General features: G+C 34.8%; 3 protein-coding genes and 1 non-coding gene across 9 annotated transcripts in view; 2 read left to right on the top strand and 2 right to left on the bottom strand.

Annotated features, from left to right (window-relative positions):
- Nucleotides 1-245: 245 nt before the first annotated feature.
- Nucleotides 246-5,867, bottom strand: LOC106176867 (methyltransferase-like 26). Of its 6 annotated transcripts, none has more exons than XM_013559425.2 (9): nucleotides 5,742-5,767; nucleotides 4,698-4,824; nucleotides 3,822-3,958; nucleotides 3,477-3,564; nucleotides 2,950-3,118; nucleotides 2,624-2,683; nucleotides 1,338-1,405; nucleotides 924-1,002; nucleotides 246-710 (listed from the first exon to the last, which is right to left on the bottom strand). In XM_013559425.2, the coding sequence occupies exons 3-9, from the start codon at nucleotides 3,949-3,951 to the stop codon at nucleotides 657-659; spliced, it is 648 nt and encodes a 215-aa protein (XP_013414879.2). In that variant the 5' UTR covers nucleotides 3,952-3,958; nucleotides 4,698-4,824; nucleotides 5,742-5,767; the 3' UTR covers nucleotides 246-656. The 6 variants fall into 6 exon arrangements, with proteins under 6 accessions (XP_013414879.2, XP_086862167.1, XP_013414882.1 ...); XM_087006041.1 differs by lacking the exon at nucleotides 5,742-5,767 and adding an exon at nucleotides 5,342-5,530; XM_013559428.2 differs by lacking the exon at nucleotides 3,822-3,958 and having other exon boundaries at nucleotides 5,742-5,867.
- On the bottom strand, nucleotides 5,476-5,546 carry Trnag-ccc (transfer RNA glycine (anticodon CCC)). The gene has a single exon. It is a non-coding gene; the product is annotated as a tRNA-Gly (tRNA).
- On the top strand, nucleotides 5,743-9,249 carry LOC106176870 (MAPK regulated corepressor interacting protein 2). Its single transcript, XM_013559432.2, has 6 exons — nucleotides 5,743-5,867; nucleotides 5,982-6,057; nucleotides 7,720-7,835; nucleotides 8,129-8,182; nucleotides 8,445-8,489; nucleotides 8,681-9,249. Exons 1-6 carry the CDS (start codon nucleotides 5,816-5,818, stop codon nucleotides 8,749-8,751), a joined length of 414 nt encoding a protein of 137 aa, XP_013414886.2. The 5' UTR covers nucleotides 5,743-5,815; the 3' UTR covers nucleotides 8,752-9,249.
- Nucleotides 9,250-9,771: 522 nt separating this feature from the next.
- Nucleotides 9,772-17,064, top strand: part of LOC106176891 (DNA ligase 1) — a 35,623-nt gene continuing 28,330 nt past the window's right edge. Inside the window, exons 1-6 of the mRNA XM_013559466.2 lie at nucleotides 9,772-9,989; nucleotides 10,067-10,171; nucleotides 13,674-13,899; nucleotides 14,163-14,280; nucleotides 15,226-15,443; nucleotides 15,777-15,909. Of these exons, the coding sequence (XP_013414920.2) occupies nucleotides 9,973-9,989; nucleotides 10,067-10,171; nucleotides 13,674-13,899; nucleotides 14,163-14,280; nucleotides 15,226-15,443; nucleotides 15,777-15,909 (817 nt within the window). The 5' untranslated portion in view covers nucleotides 9,772-9,972. The remainder of the gene's footprint in view (nucleotides 9,990-10,066; nucleotides 10,172-13,673; nucleotides 13,900-14,162; nucleotides 14,281-15,225; nucleotides 15,444-15,776; nucleotides 15,910-17,064) is intronic.

Consider the following 17,064-nt stretch of genomic DNA (forward strand, 5'->3'; position numbering starts at 1 on the left):
AATTTTGGGTTACTACAAATATTTAAATGTCAAACACCTGGGCTTAGAACATTACAGATCTAAAAAGAAAATTTGACAAATGAAAAAAACTTATGTTAAACAACTATTTCACATCTCGAAAAGTGTGTTTCACAGATATTAGTCTTCCAAATATTTGGGAGATATATTTCTGCCTCCTGAACCCCCTAATTAGATCTAGGCACCCTTGGTGCTGGCATTAGCAAGATTAAGTCCATTTTCATCTCTGCTTTCATCCAAAATATTTGCAAATTTTATTGTTTAGATAAAAGAAATTAGAAACGGCTATATTTGCAAATTGAATGTAGAACTATAAATAATACAGAGTTCAAAATGCAATAACAAATGTTTAAAGTTGATTTTGAGTCAAAAGAAAAATTAATGTGCTTGTATATAAATAAATGTAAAATTAATAGACATTCTAGGTTTAGCTGATCAATGTTCTTACAAAACTGTTGGTATTACATCCTGCCTCTTGTGTCTGTTTATATTGAATAATATCACAAGTATTTTGCATATAATTTTTTGTCTTAAAATGAACATCAATCATCATGATCATGTCTTCATCCTCTGGATTAATGCTGTCTTTCTAAATTAATGCTGTCTCTCTAAATTAATGCTGGAATGTATAGATTTTCTTATTGACTGGTTTTCTTGAACAGCAATACTTTGTTATTAGCTGGCATGTCCACCTGGAAATATAAAGATCTCAAAATTTGCAAACCTCACAAAAAATACTGAGTGCACAACAAAGTTACATTTTGAGCAATTGAGGGAAAAATTGGTAATTTTTGTTTATACTTCATCCGATCCTAATAAACAGTTGTTGGCATGGTGTCACTTAATATGACCACATTTATGCATCTAAAACAAAATTGAAATTTTCAAGGATTTGTTAGCATTACCATTTTTTCTAAAGTCAATGCATTCTCTTTGGCTAATTTCTCCAGATCAGCAGTATCTCTTATACCCCATTCAGGACACCTGAAATGAAAATCAATCAGCTAAATTGAAGAATTTACAAGATCTGACAGTTTTACTTGATTTTTATCATTTAAAATTACTTAGTACTCACCTATGAAATTCCATGCTGGTCAGAACATTTGTAACATTTATGACAGTCACATTTATATTAGAGATTTTAGACACAGAATTGAGATTTTACTAGATGTGCAAGTTTTTTTTCATATTCATTCCCATGTAAGGACCCTTTACAACAAAAATTGATCTGAAATAAAAAATTCTCTATGTCACATTTATCTATTTTACCTCTGAAAAATTTCTATCAATAGCAAAAAGGAATTATTCTTCCCAACTACCTTTCTTTAAGGCTTTGATCAAATCTCACATTGCTTTCTGGTGTCAACATTCCATTGATCATGTAAGGCTGAAAAGAAAGATTCTTTTCTAAAATGTTCTCACATAGATATAAGCAATATATTATCACAAGCAGATCTATGATTATGTTGAGGGGGAGAAAAGTGGAACATGAGGGATAAAAGTGTTTGGTTTTCTTTGATACCATATAATTGCATGTGAAAAAAATCCAGCTAAAGGTTAAGTACCAATGTACAAATAACCTGCCTCAGTTGAAAAATTTTAATTCTTTTCTTAAAAGAAAAGAATCCTTTAAAACAACAGACAAATGGGTTAACAGTTCTTATTACTGCTTACAATTAAACTGTTAATAATTACTGACTACAAAGCAACTTTTGCATTGTATTCTACTATAAATTTGAAAAAAAAAATTATCTTTATAAAAAAATATTGCTGTGCAACTGCGAAACTATTCCAATAAACTATGTACAGTGCTGCATAATTTCACCTGTGATATACCCAATATATTCTTACTTAATCACATTTTTAAAAAAGCATAAGGCCAAGAATGCATCCTCAAGCTAAATTGGAAGCCAATGTAAAGGGGCATAGCAAGAGCCAAAGAACATTGTTTCATGAGGAAAATGCATATTTTAAGTAATCCAGCCACAAAATGAAAAAGAAAATACATACATAACTTACAGTAACAACTACATGTATGGCTTACCCTAGTAACCTTTTTGCAGGCTAATCCAACTTTACCTTTAACAATAAAGAATGTGAGGGGCAGGGTGGGTAAGCTGTGAAATTTTAATATTCTCGACTATTTGTCAATATTAGTGTATTGGCCAGTCAAAGAATTAAAAGAACAAAAAAGCCAGTGCAAGCAACAAGTGAGAAAAAAGTGTGCTATAAATTGACCAACCAGAGTTGCAACCTATGGTCACATGCACAAATCTTCTTGTGCACCGTATTAAATGAGACTTAATAATTTAAGTCTCCAGGTGTGGTGGACAACTGCTTCTGCAAGAAGACCCTGTAGTTATATGTACATGTTCAGTAAAAGGGTTATGGTTGCAAAACAAGACCAAAATTTTCTAAAATACTATCTGTAAAGAAAAATATTTTTAGATATTATTAAGCTAATGATGGGGAGAAAGGTAAAGTCACTGCCCCCTGTACCCCCCCCCCCAAGCCCCAATCCTTTGTGGTATAATAAGCTATTTGATAATCCAATTTTTGTAATTAGTATTTTTCAACAAAACATAAGATATTAATAAAAGCTTACCCCATAGGTTGCCATTATTGCACCTGGTTTAAGCAAAACTCCTGCAGCTTTAAACAAACCCTAGATAATAAAAAAATTAACTTATCCTTTCCTTTAAAAAATCTCAGCATAAAAATTTCACTTGTGTAGGTTTAATTTCTGATTACATCTTCATGACATTTCATGGGTACATCAGGGTATGTGTATGTGTGCATGCATGTGCATGTGTATGTGTGTTTTACTGGTTAACTTAATGTGGACACTGATGAGTAAACAATATCATTTCAATTTGCAAAACTACATATTATGTTGTAATTTCAGGTAAGATATAAACAGTTATTCGTTACCTCTGTGGCACTCCAGGGAGATATGTGAATCATGTTGATATTGACTATCAGATCACAAGACTGTGGTATCAAGCTCCCTCCTGCCCACTTGGACAGAGGCTGCGAGGCATCAATGAACACTGGCTGCAGCACATTCTTTGATTCTTTAGCTGCTATGTATCCTGCTATACTGTGAAGGGAAAAATCATTAAAAAAAAGTTATTTATACTAAGTTAGCTCTGAGTATGCTCAGGTTTGTGTGTTTGAGCTTCTCTGGCCAACTTGTAAAAGCAAAGTATAAAATATCAAAAAATGTTCTAATTCTAGTAATACTGTGAAACTTATGCAAGTATTCTTTTTGTAGGGGAACTGACCATACTTAAATAAGTCACTCAAGCTCTTTGACAAAATCTTATGCATTCTGCATGATCTAACCATAAAATGTTCATTTTCATAGATATTATACTAGTACTTCCATACAATCTAGGAGTTTTGGAGCGTTTAGGACAACTCCCAAGTTGATCACTGAAAGAGATCCATGCATTTACCTTTGTAATGAGTCTTTGTCACATTCTGATGGCTGCCATGTGACATTTGGCATGTGTTCTGCAAAATGCACTACATGTTGTCCTGGTCCTAGGGAAAAAAAAGAACTTCATTAAAAACATATGAAGACTGATGATGATTATCAAAATATAGAAATTGGCAATGCTAAAAAAAACAATCTTTGTGGCTATGCAATCCTCCACTCAAATGTTATTGTTTAAACACAATGCAATATAGTGCACTGTCATTAAGTAATTAAAGCATGTTATTTAAAGCACCATTATCAACTTTCTTCTCTCTTTAATTCAAAAATTTTGTTCCTGAAAAAGAAGGCACAATTTTAGTACCTGAAGCAACCTCTAGAGCAAAAAGCCTACTGTCTGAAACTAAATGTTCCTTGAGTACTTGAAGAATGTGGTCTTTGTTTCTCTCTGCTGCAGCTGACCTCATCACATTCACAGCAGCACGAGAAGACATGATTAAGCTGAAAATATCACTGAAACTTTCACAGGAGGATACAGGATTTCACTAATGAAAAAGGGGGGAGGGGGTGGGCACTAGAACAAAACTGGATGTCAAGGTAGGTATACATAGAGATATTACATAAAGTAATTTAGACAAAAAGATTTTATGATGTGGATGCAAGATGGAAGGGAATTAGAACTGGATTGATTGCATTAAAGAATACACTGGACCACAGGATTGCAAATATCAAAAATCTTCTGTAAAAATTAACCAACCATCCTAATTTTCTAACTCATAAATATTAAGTAAAAGAAACTAATGGTTTAGCAATAAAGGGACAAATGTTGCAAATATAAATGCCAAAGAATTAATAATATAAAAGAAAAACATACATACATGCATGAAATGATTAGAAATATTTACATTGTCTGTATGTAAAAAAGTGTATACACATGTACATAGGGAAAAAATAATACTTGGAAGCGTCCCTCAAGCCACATATTGTACTATATCTATATGTCTCTACACTAGTACCCACCAAACATTTGCGTTATCATGGAAAGAATGAGAGGCAATAACTATATCACAAAAGTTTAATTAAGTAAAAATGAAATAAAGTTCAAATTTAAAAAAAATTAAATATCAAATCTGCTGTGGCTTATACTCAGAAAATTACCTCTAATGAATATTTCTTTAATAAAAACTTTAACTCAAGTGTTTGTATACCTGCTCATGGAATTATATCATTGGTGATTTACCTGAAGCAATTTCCAGAGCAAACAACCTTCTCTCCTGGTCACTGTGCTCTTTCAGCACTTGTAAAATTGGTCCTTTATTTTTCTCTCCTGCTGTTGTCCAGTCAGTGTTGACCACAGGCATGTTACACTGATTAATAAAATAGGTGAAATATGCTTTCAGTGAGGAAGAGAGAATAGCAACTTTTTAAAAAAATCTATGTACATTGTATGCATTTCTGGGGGGATGATAGCTGTGGATGCAGGTCCTTGCTTCGACAGGACAAACATTCTGTAATTAGAATAATAATAAAAATAACAATGTTTTTTTTTTTTTACAAAATAAAAGGGCTATGACATTATACTAATCACACACACACTAACACACACACACACACACATGCACAGGCCAACAGTGGTAGGCCTATATATATATATATATATATACCAATATATATGGGGGCATTTGTTCTTTATTTTATTTTTCAGTTAATTTTATATTTTAGCTTAAATACATACATTGCTGATAAGTTTTTAACAATTTGCAATAAATCTTTCAATGATAAGTCATACTATTGTTTTTCCGTAGCTGTTTGTACAGTACGTGGGTAGGTTCTGCGCGTCTTCATTGTGCAAAGGCCTACATATTAATTAATAATAATGCTCACATTCTTTGCCGACTCTCCGTCTTGATTTGCTACGTCAGGCGATGTGACCATCGACTTTTGCATTTACATGTGCATGACTTAACGCATTAAAAATGTTTGTTAACATTTTTACGAAAAATAAAAAAAATCGTACGTGCGCCGCCCGGGAATCGAACCCGGGTCGCAAGAATGGGAATCTTGCATGATACCACTACACCAGCGGCGCCTTTAGGTCATTGCGAGATTTTTAAAAGTATATAATAATGCTATATATCCTTATTTTTGTATATGACTCTACCGTTTACTATCCATTAAATATGACCGAAACACATTCATAGCAAATAATCATTATTCATCAAACAATAAAACAAACGATCAACCACAAATGTCGCTATTATTCTCCAGCTAAGCGCACTCTCACCTCCAGTTGCTAAGCAGGTACCCGGATGTGGATGCGCAAATCACTGCGCAGATTAATGTTACTGGCACGAGGATATGTATGCTTTGACAAGAGGCTCCACTAAAATTTCAACTCACCCAAGAAGAGGTATGTGAAATTACAAATTGCACGTTTCATAGGGCTCGTCAAGTCATAAAAATTGGCATAGTGAAAAATTGAAGTTCGTAGACCGTTTTTAAGCCATTTTCTTTCGATTTCTAGGGCCGACGCAGCTGATCGACAGGGTTGAAAGTCGAGACCTAGCAAAGCGTGAGCCTTCGGGCCCCGCTCCAATGACGTAAGTATGCCTTCTCAAAGTGAACAAACACACAGACTGAATAAATTGGTCGAAGTATCATAACCTTGAATGAGTTAGTTGCAAAAGACAACTTATATTTGGTAGAAAAATCTTGAGCACTTCGCTTATCGCCACACACCTGATGCAATCCTCCACGTGTAGGAATCATATCAGCTGTTTCTGTAAAGGTAAACAAGCAGGGAATGTGCATATAAATGTCAGATAGGGCAGCGAAATTGTGCAATCTCAGGTTAGCAGGATAAGACCTTTATACGAGAATGTTAAACTCCAACATTGCTATGTGCAGCTTTCTACCTTTTTGTTGTATTTCACGCTTAATTGCCTGCTTTATGTAAGTGCAAAATTGTTTCATAACACCTCCATTTGTAGAACCGGTGCAAGTGATTTCACTTTCCAGTCCATTTGCTATTTGGCAATTTTTACCCGTGAACCAAACTGTTGGCTTCAAAAACAGAAGTTGACTATGTTATGTATTTATCTATTACTATCAGTCTCACCTTAAAGCTTTTTCTGTTGCACTTCAATTCAGTAAATACCACTGATAATAACAGGTTAGTTAAAGGTAAATACCATAGAACCTCCTTGCCCTTCACGCTACTTTGCAGATCACCATTCCAAGAAAGCTTTTAAATATTTTGACACCCTTGAAATGTTTCCAGCACATGTAGATAACATTAAGTTTTACTGGACCTTGTTGGTCCAAAGGCAAATGTCAGAATTTGTTTTGGTAGCAGGAAATAGAGGCTATCTTCTACAAACCCTTCACTTGCCAATTTCAACAGAATTTAAGATAGCATGATAACCTTTAAATGGTTTCTTCAATCTTGACTGAGGTGTTTGAGTTTGTGCCTTTATTTGTTAAATTGGTTCTCATCTATTGAATGTTTCAATTTGTAATGAGCAAAAAGCAATGAAACCCTTAAGGTTTTGTATATTTTCAGTTAAATACCCGAACAATTGTGAAATTCAAAGTATAAATTGCTTGAAAGTGGACATATGATTCAGCACTAAAATGGCAGTACGCCCAGTATTGGCATGTTTGATTTGGTTGAATAGAAGAGAACAATAAAGTTATGTGCACTGTGTTGCCACTTGATTCGTGCAGCATTGTGCTGAATTGAAATGTCCGTTACAATAATATTGGCTTTGTGCCTTTTCTGGCCTGAAATAATTGAAAATGACAGTTCCAAGGGTCATGTGAGTACATGACAGTAGTTTGTGTTCTTTGAATTTACATTTATATCCAATTAAAATTTTTCTCTCACCTGCCTTTTTCATCCAGGCATGGGTCACGGACACTTGAGAATGACAAGATTTTTGATAAACCAGACCCTCTGGGTCGGAAACATATATGTGAAAAGAAATAAATAAAAATAAATTACATGTAAACAAATGGAAATAAAATACTTCATTTGGACCAGCACAGAATAAGAAGGACCTGCAGATTTCTTGTAGTGCAGGTCCCCTGAAAGAAAAGTTCTCCTCCTGTCTTTTTTCACCTGCTATTCATTAGTCACTTCATTTATATATAATTATAATTATATATATATATATATATATATATATATATATATATATATATATATAATTATTGTGGTTATTAAGAAGATAGGTAATTATATTTTGAATTGTAATTTGTAGGTCTCCAAGGCCCCTGTTTAATGACAAAAAGACTGCGGTTGTGAGACCCGTAACAAGAACGGCTCCAGAGCCGGTGACTCCCCACCATGAAGATAATGTCAAATTCTTACTGCAAGGTGAGTTTTAGATGGAGTAAAGACACAAAAGGAAATGGGAGCAAGCCAAGCAAATGTCTGTATTGTATATTCTGGGCATCTACTGGCATTCGCATGAAGTAGCTATAAAGTGAGTGCAATGTATGTAACTTCATTTCCAAATTTGAATCAAAGAACTTACAATGTTTATCTTTTGCTATTAAGATAATGTTACATGAAAAACTGTTGGAAATAAATCTGTCACTATTATTTTTTTACATTCAACTCGATATCTCACATGTGATTTTATTTTTGCAATTGTTTTCTTTCCCTAGCATGGCAGCAAGTGCAGAGAGAAATTGAAATGAGTCAGAAGTCGGGAAAAGACGGTAAGTGTGTGTTGCTTTTTTCTCACTATCATGAAAAAGTAGGTGTTAAAGATTTAAGATCCTATAAAAATATACAAAGGCAATAATTGTGCCTGTTTAACTTGAAGTAGTATTTATGTCATATGATAGAAAAAAAAAGATGACCCCCCCCCCAAAAAAAAAAAATAATAATAATACAAAAAGAAAATTGTTAAATATAGTAATGTGCTCTATTATTGGTTCCTTATTGAGAACATGTAATTATTTTATTGTCTTATTTCAGGGCCTATTTTTTATCAGGAGAAAACTCCAAATCCTAAATTATCAGGTGAGAAAGTGCACATAAATGTTTCACTTAAATTTATGTTAAATTGTCCTTTGTAAACACAAGAAATGATAACATTTTGCTAGTCCAATGCCAGGAATCGTTCCTTGTTTTGTTTTTCAATAGTAAGTGTGCTTGCTTTTGTTATGAGATGTAAGTTTCAAGTGTAAATGACAATTTCTTTATACTTTCAGATTTTGAGCCTTTTGATTTGGAATCTTGGTGGGGCAAGAGAACACTAGAAAAAATACACCAGTCGTCCTGAGGAAGGCTGAGACTTAGATCAATTTTACATAATAAATGAAATTTGTACAAGAAGTTGTATATAGACTATCCAAGTTCCAAGATGACTCTCTCTTAAAGACAACGTTACTTAGTACAGCAGACTGTAAGACAAGTTCATCAAATCCATGTTGGCAATACGAATTTGTGAATCCAGGAGTGTCAGTTTTTTGGTATTTGCACATTTCCAAAAAAAGAGAAAAAAACTCGGTTTAGGGTTTTAAATGGTACTAGAGGGACGTGTCCAACTGGACACTGAAAAGGATTTGCCCATTTCTTATTTCACCACTATGAAGACGGTTATTTACAAATTCTACATTGTTATTTTTTACATATATACTGAATTGTTCCTTGTTGGAGAAGGAGTAATGTTTTATTATAGCATTTACCACTAGGATCACTGCCAGTGTGTGCTATGCACAGATCAATGTGGCAAATTGATGTAACATAACATTTGTACATAAATATGCAATTGAGAAAAGTTGTTGTTATTGGTGCCGCAAGGCAATCGGTTTTGCGTTTTTCCCTGTTATTGATTTGACTCCACACGCGTGTGCTTCGTAAAACTTTGATTTGTAAATTTTATTAATAAAAACAAATTTGGGGGGAGGACCGTCAATCTCACCGAATATGAAAATTGATTGGTACAAGTTGTTGCACCGCGTCTGCTGCTTAGGACAGTGAAAGGTGGCAGCACGTACCTTACGAGCGTCGTCTCTCAGGATTAAAGACATTCATGTTACGTAAAGTGAACGGTTCTTAACAAATTGAATGGAAAATATATATAAGTAATGTTTCCCCTTTGATCTCGCTTTTAGTCTATTTTCGTGTGAGTTTTTTAAAGGCGTGTATGTAATAGATACACCCAGAGTCAGCGGGGGTTATGTGGCATACACGAGTGCGTAGCACGAGTGGATGTCACATAACCCTCGCTGACGAGGGGTCTATCTTATTTAGACCACGGGCCCATTAGCGGGTTATAACGCATTCATTCGAGACGTGCAGTTATCCGAGTTACACCACGTCCGAGTCTTTTGTTCTTCACTTCCACCGTGGTCTAACGTTTTTGAATCTTTCCTGTTATGATCGAAGCCGTGCGGTGCTGCCTCCTTGCAGAAAACTCTTTTGCTAGAGGAGATTTGCTTTGCTACGTCCTTGACCTTGTGAAGTGGCGCGAAACCAAGCAATAATATACAGCATCAAAATGCAAAAATCCATCACGTAAGTACAATTACAATGACGTTCCATTTTGCTGTTATCTAAGAGAACATATGTGTAATGTTGCCAATTTTTTTCAGATCGTTCTTCTCACCTGGGAGGCCAAAAGCGAAGGATGAAAATGCGGGTGTTCCTTCTCAGAAGCCAAAGCCTAAGGAAGGGAATGTTAACAGCACTACTAAGAGGTACACTGTGACAGTAGTTAATGTGAACGATGTATTTAGAATTTACCGTTACATAGCATACTTCTCTCTTTAATATCTCATCCCTTCGAAAAAAAAACTTATATTTGCTTAACATCCTCATGTGCAAGTAAAAGAAGAAAGAGCTTGATTGCACCTGACCTTGTCTTGTCTCAGTTTTGGGCTTTACTACAAGGTGCCCAGGTAAGGTCTCATAACACACTGTGTTACAAACTCTCATGACTACCTGTAGCATCAATGACAAATGCTGCTTATAATTGCTAACACTACTGCATAGTTGGAATAAAAAGCATAAGTCGTTATCAAACTGGTTTGTGAAACAATACAAAATGATATTTGCAAATGATATCCCAGACAGCCTCAGTGATCTGGCCCACGTCTGGCCCAGATCTGGCAACGTCTGGCAAAAGGTATGGCCCACGTATGGCTTGCCAGATGTGGGCCAGATGTGGCAATGTTTGGGCCAGATCTGGCCCAGACATTGCCACATCTGGCCCAGTCCACATTTGCTCATGTGGCCAGATGTCGGCCCAGATCTGGCAATATCTGGCAAAGGTATGGCATGCCAGATGTGGACCAGATGTGGGCCAGATCATATTTAAATGGGCCAGATTAGGGCCAGACATGGACCACATATGGCCCAGATTGTTTTTTTTTTATTATTTCACATTTGCTCATGTGGCCAGATCTGGCCCAGATCTGGCAATATCTGGCAAAGGTATGGCATGCCGGATGTGGGCCAGATTAGGGCCGGATATGGACCACATATGGCCCAGATTGTTTTTTTTTTTTTTTTTTTTTTTAATTATTTTTAATTATTCAATAAGATTACTATAAAAAAAGACATACAAGATTCAAGATTCAAGTATTTATTCTGTACTAAAACCCTAAACAAAATTATTACACATTATATAACCTTGCTGGCAACTAACATGTAACAAATTAAGGGTCACTCCTTGTCTTTTTGTACAAAACAATGTATGTTTGAAAAAAAAAACTACACTGCAAAAAGGCAAATATACAGACACTTAACAGGAGGAAATGTCACTTACATACATGCAAAGAACACAGTTATAACAACAATTTTTTTTTTCAACACAAAGCTGCTCATCGAATCTGAATTAACACAAATTACAAAAATTGTAATTAATTATGCATGTACATGGGGGGGGGGGAGGGGTTTGAGGGGGAAATATTTTTGCACACCTCAACCTAAATAATATTATACATTGTCATTTTTAAACTAATTCAAACATATCATTAATAATAATAATCACTAATGAATATAGTTTTGTAATGAATAAATCCTTAATAATGAATGAAAAAACATTGTTTTTTACATGATGGAGAGTTATAACAAAATTATAAATAACCATGCAGTAACTGTTTCAATTCAACTTGCATGCTGGCTACAGTACTGTACATACATGTAAATTCTGAAAAAAAAATATGTATACTCCAGCACAGATATAGATGTACAATTTAAAGAGAATTACATGTGCACAAAAACAATCCCCAGTATCAATGCTTTTGAATTAAATCACATCACGAATCAAATCACTCAATGAATTGAACAAGTTTGCAATGCTTGCGCTTTTTTCAAATCCATAACACTAAGAAATGATACATCCGGCTCCTTGACAAGCTTATAATTATTAAAGGAATCAACAATGGAACAAGTAACTCTACAAAGTTAACAAAAGTTCATTCAAATGTCAAGTCAAAACACAACATCCCTTCCTTTCTTTCAAAACATGTTAATTGACAGTTCGGTCTTTAAAATGTCTTTTCAAACATTTGCAGAATAGCATATGAACTCCAACTTTTATTCCTTAAACCACACTGAAAATTCTCAAAACTAATCAACTCATATCAAATCCCATGTCCTTTCACTACTACTGGTCTCTTTCTTTGCTTGCCTTTACGCCCCATTTAAATGTTCCCTTCACTTTTAAAGGTTTCTCAGACGTGTATGAATAATACTGTTTGTTTTCTGGTCCTCCACAAGAGCCACATTTATTTTTCTTGGATTTCAGCATTCTCCATGTATTTTCATCAATGATATTACAATATGCACCTGAATCTGGTAATACACTGAGATTAACACCTCCTCTATTTCCTCCATGTCTTCTGTGTATATTGCATTGGTTCCCACACCAAATGTATATGCACTCCTGGATTATCATGTTCAAAGCTGTCATTTACATGAATAATAGTTTCAGTTTTGCAGACTTTTGCAAAGTGATCCAACGTTCCATGTTTTCTCAGTCAGGGAGTTTCTACTTCGTTTTTCATGTCTAAACTCGTAATGTTTAGACTGGCTTAGTTTGTCAAATAACTTCGGTTTCATCATACTCACAGTTTCTGGTGTTCCAATTTCATTCAAAGCGTTAACTGTCTTATGTATATTCATGTTTCTAACCTGTGTTTGGGAGAGTCCTGAAAATATCTTGTACACCTGTCCCTGCTGAATACAACATAAGCGCGCGTCTCCTCTGTCATGTATTTTTAATTTTCTATCTTTGTTCATTATTCATGCCGTCCGTTGGTTTTGAAAAGATCAATCTTTTCCGTCAGCGAAGAGGTTAAAACTGTCTAGCCATCGCGTCGAGCGTGACCCTAAAGGGCCTAATGTCTCCGGACTTCTGTACGGTTCGAATTCCGTAATTTCACATTTTTCCTCCATTTTTTCAAAGAAAGTTGGCTCACAGTTTTGCACTAGTGTTAATCCTCGTCGCCAGTGTTGATGCCTTCGAAATAAATCGCATCACGAATCAAATCACTCAACGAATTGTATCAGTTTGATACGCTTGTGCTTTTTTCATATCCATAACTCTAAGAAACGCTACAACCGGGTCCTTGACCGGCTTAGCATAAAAAGCGGAATCTTACAACAGCGGAACGAGTAGTTCAAAAAAGTTTTAGAACAGTGAATTCATTCAAATGTCAAGTCAAATTAAACAAATAGCACACTTATGAGGGGACTTTGAAGAAAAGAGACAGAGATAAATTAAATCAAAATTTATCAAATGACGTCAGTTCAATGCATTCAGCTCACTGGTCAATAAAAAATTAATAAATAGAAAATAAAAATTGAAAATGAAAGTACCATATCTGGCCCAAGTCTGGGCAGCATCTGGCAAAATGTGGCATAAATGCCAGACTTTGCCAGACTTGGCCCAGATCTGGCAAGTGTCTGGCAAAATGTGGCATAAATGCCAGACTTTGCCAGACTTGGCCCAGATCTGGCAAGTGTCTGGCAAAATCTGGCCCAGATATTGCCAGACGTTGCCAGATCTGAGCCAGACGTGGGCCAGATTACTGAGGCTGTCTGGGATACTTTTAAAGTGTGATGGAGGACACACCCTTTCCCAAGATCTGGTCATTTATAGCCCAAATAGTTTGTAACACAGGGTGTTATGATGCCTTGCCTGCATAGCTATTTACATTTTTATATGTAGTACCAACATTTTTTCTACTCCAGTCAAAAACCACAATCACCCCTAAAACAAAAAAATCATAGCCCTTCCAAAGACCAGGATTCGCCCCTGAAAAGTCGGGCCAAGAACAAGAAAGGAAGAAGAATTATTGAGAGTGATGATGAGGAAGAGGAAGAGAAGGATATTCCAATGGAAGTTCCAGAAAAAAAAGATGAAGAAAATCCCAAGGAAGAAAAAGAAAAGAAGGAAGAGATAAAAAATGATGTAGAGGTATTTATTCATCAGTCTTCTCTTCAGAGGTGTATCATGTTTTTGCAAGATATCACTATGTGCATACACATTCTTTTTTTCCTAAAATTTCAACAAAAATGGATCGATTTCGTAGAAAGATAATTGACTTAAAGCTGATGTAATACAGGCTAAAAAGTACATTTGATGATCTTTAAAGATCCTGATGGAAAAATCTTTGTAAATTGGTTTTTAATTTCAATAGTTTATTTGTGAACAATTTTACCATTTTTGACTGATTTTAGGACAAATATGACAAAGTGGAGGTGGTAGGATCCCCACCCAAACCTCTGAGCCAAGCGTCTTGCAGCTCTTCCAGTCCTGCTGTGGCATCTCCACATGGTATACCAATGAGGAAAACAGGTGACTAGTCGAACATAGTGCAACATAGGTCTTAATGTGACAAGGTGTTTTAGGGGCAATAGGTCCATAAGATGGCAAATACAGTAATGGCTCAATCATTTCAACAGGGAAAAATTATCAATTTTTCAGATACATAATTTTTGAATCTTTAAAAAATACATTGCTGTGTATCATTTTGGTGCTTTTACTAAGAACGTTTTTTTTTAAGAACGGTTAGATAGTCTGCTTTTCAACTGTGTTGCTACCACTGGATAGGAATGTTCTCATTTTATAATTCAATATTTAGAAAAATACAGTATCTGTAAAATTCACAACTTTCCTGCTTGAAACGATTGAGCCATTACCAGGCTTGTTAAGCATTTACATGCATGCTTGCAGTGTTCGAAATTAATGCTGGACTGTCTGCCCGGGGTCGACAACTTTCAGAAGTTTTTCCACCAGTCAGACACTCAGTCCAGCTACTTATCAATTAATTTTCCTAAGTGACAAACACTGCATGCCTTTGTGCACAAGCACTTTCTCTTAAAGCTGAAAATGTGAAATCAGAGAGTTTAGAGAAAGAAGTAATTATTAAAAGCTGTTCTAAAGTAAAATTTTTACTGGGCACTTCAAAAAAACTTAAATGGATAATAACTCTTCGTTTCGGCCAAAAAATGAATTTTCCTGGAGTAAACAACAATTTTCCCATACTTGCCAATGGTTAATGAATCCATTTTCACATTCAAAGTTAGTAAGAGATTTTAACAGAGTATAGCCATCAGTGGAGGTCATGTGGTCTAAAGACAAGTTCAGATATCAGAATAATAGCTATAACTGCCGTTTTTTCCCTGATAAAACAGAATATATTTTATTTCTATGAGTTATTCACAATGTTTTTATTGTGAAATATAGATCTCATAAGAAGAGTTATTATCCCTTTAACATTGTAATTTCTGTTTAATTTAGCAAGAAAACATATGAAGAAGCGTAAACTTGAAGAAGACAAACCACTAGAATCTGACTCTGGCAACAAAAAGTCTAAACTGGACCAAGAAACAGCAAATGACACTAATAATGTGGAGAAAAATGACAAAGCTGAGAGTAAATCTGCCACCCCAGAAGGAAAAGCCAAAGTCTCTAAGAAACCCCCTGATGAAGACCAGGATGTGGAAATGGAGGAGCAAGTATGTCAGTTTACAATTGGTACAGGTTATGAAAATGGTGTGGTTGTTTTTTTTTCTGCAAAATTTTATCATGAAGTGAAACTTGTTTACTTTAAATCTCCAGTTGAAAGTAAATAGTAACAATTCCAGGGAATTACTTCCTGTTTGGAGAAAAATTAAGATTGTTTACAAATAAGTATTCTACATTTTTATCCCTGATATTTTTCCTACTTGTTCAATTAAATTTTAAGTTTGGGGATGTACAGGAATCTCTTAAATCCTGAAATTCGGAGATGTTTTTTAAATCAAACTCAAAAAAATTTTTGGGTGGACCTAACTGATTAAGTGTTTTAGGTGAAAGAGAAGTCTCCACCTAATAAAAAGAAAGGGCCAAAATCTAAAAAATCACCTCAAGAGAAGAAAGATAAAGGAAAGAAAGTAAAGGAAGAAAAGAAAGAAGATTCAGGAAATGACAAGGAGAGAAATGGTAACTGAATTGAATAGGTTTTAATTCTCATAGCATAAACATTCCATTTATTGTGTTGTTGTGATTTAATTTAAATATAAGAACATGATCTCCATATGGATTAAAACATTTTTCATTAAAAATTAATCAAACATTTGAATGACAAGTTTCCTTTTTATGTACAGACACAGATGTGTCTGTACATATTGCCATCACCTGTGTCTGTCGTCGCCGTCGCCGATCATGTCGCCGTCGCTGTCGCCGTCGCCGTGCACTTTCAGCGTTAACACCATAAGTGGAAGACAGTTTTACTTTTTGGCTTTATATTTACAGAGCTGACTAATATTCATAAAATGCAGGTCAAGTTCGAAAATCAGCATGATCGGGCCATTATTGTAGGATTTATGCTGTTTTTTCACTTTTTAGCATATATGCAACACTGTTAACACATTTCAAGGAAAACCGATAGACCTGTTGTCATGAAACTCACAGGAGTAATCAATCTTACTAAAACGCAGGTCAAGTTCGAAAATCGGCATGATCGGGCCACTGTTTTACTAGTTATGCTGTTTTTTACACTTTTCAGCATATATGCAACACTGTAAACACAATATAAGAAAAACAGATGGGCCAATAGTCATGAAAGTCACAGGAGTGGTCAATTTTACTAAAATGCAGGTTGAGTTCGTAAATCAGCATAATCGTGCCATTATTTTAGAAGGTATGCTGTTTTTTCACATTTCCTCAGATTCAATTTTTAGGCATGTTAACAGTCTCATTATTAAACTAATAAGATACGTGAAAGTGTTTGTTTGACATTTCCTGCATCTTTACAACATTGTTAGTTGATTTTGTAAAAATGATGGTAAACATGTTATCGTGTATTGTGTAATAAAGTTTCAAAAATGGAAATAAACTCATATCATTGCAATTTGTCAGATTCAATCATTCACTATGTTCAGAATCTCAGAATGGAAGAAATTGGACATTTAACACTGCTCTATTGATATTTTTCTCATCACATCAATTTTCTTAGTTGATCATATAAAAATGGCAGTAAACTGTTAATTTTGTTTTATGTTAAAAATTGTTAAAAATGGGGGAAAAAACATTTCAGAACAGTGCTGTCTTGTTTACATTTCGGCATTTTCAAGTTGTGACTTTGAAGTTCCATGG

Source organism: Lingula anatina, chromosome 2, assembly GCF_051362555.1.
Source record: "Lingula anatina isolate TDL-2025a chromosome 2, LinAna3.0, whole genome shotgun sequence".
Taxonomy (NCBI): Eukaryota; Metazoa; Brachiopoda; class Lingulata; order Lingulida; family Lingulidae; genus Lingula; species Lingula anatina.

Excerpts from the sequence above, each read along its gene's own strand:
- LOC106176867 (XM_013559424.2), bottom strand. The coding sequence starts at position 5,404 with ATGCAAAAGTCGATGGTCACATCGCCTGACGTAGCAAATCAAGACGGA. Across the intron at positions 3,119-3,476 it reads GACAAAGACTCATTACAAAG|TATAGCAGGATACATAGCAG; the intron begins GTAAATGCATGG and ends TTCCCTTCACAG. Across the intron at positions 711-923 it reads CATTGACTTTAGAAAAAATG|GTGGACATGCCAGCTAATAA; the intron begins GTAATGCTAACA and ends TTATATTTCCAG.
- LOC106176870 (XM_013559432.2), top strand. The coding sequence starts at position 5,816 with ATGTATGCTTTGACAAGAGGCTCCACTAAAATTTCAACTCACCCAAGA. Across the intron at positions 5,868-5,981 it reads TTCAACTCACCCAAGAAGAG|GGCCGACGCAGCTGATCGAC; the intron begins GTATGTGAAATT and ends TTCGATTTCTAG. Across the intron at positions 8,490-8,680 it reads TCCAAATCCTAAATTATCAG|ATTTTGAGCCTTTTGATTTG; the intron begins GTGAGAAAGTGC and ends TTATACTTTCAG.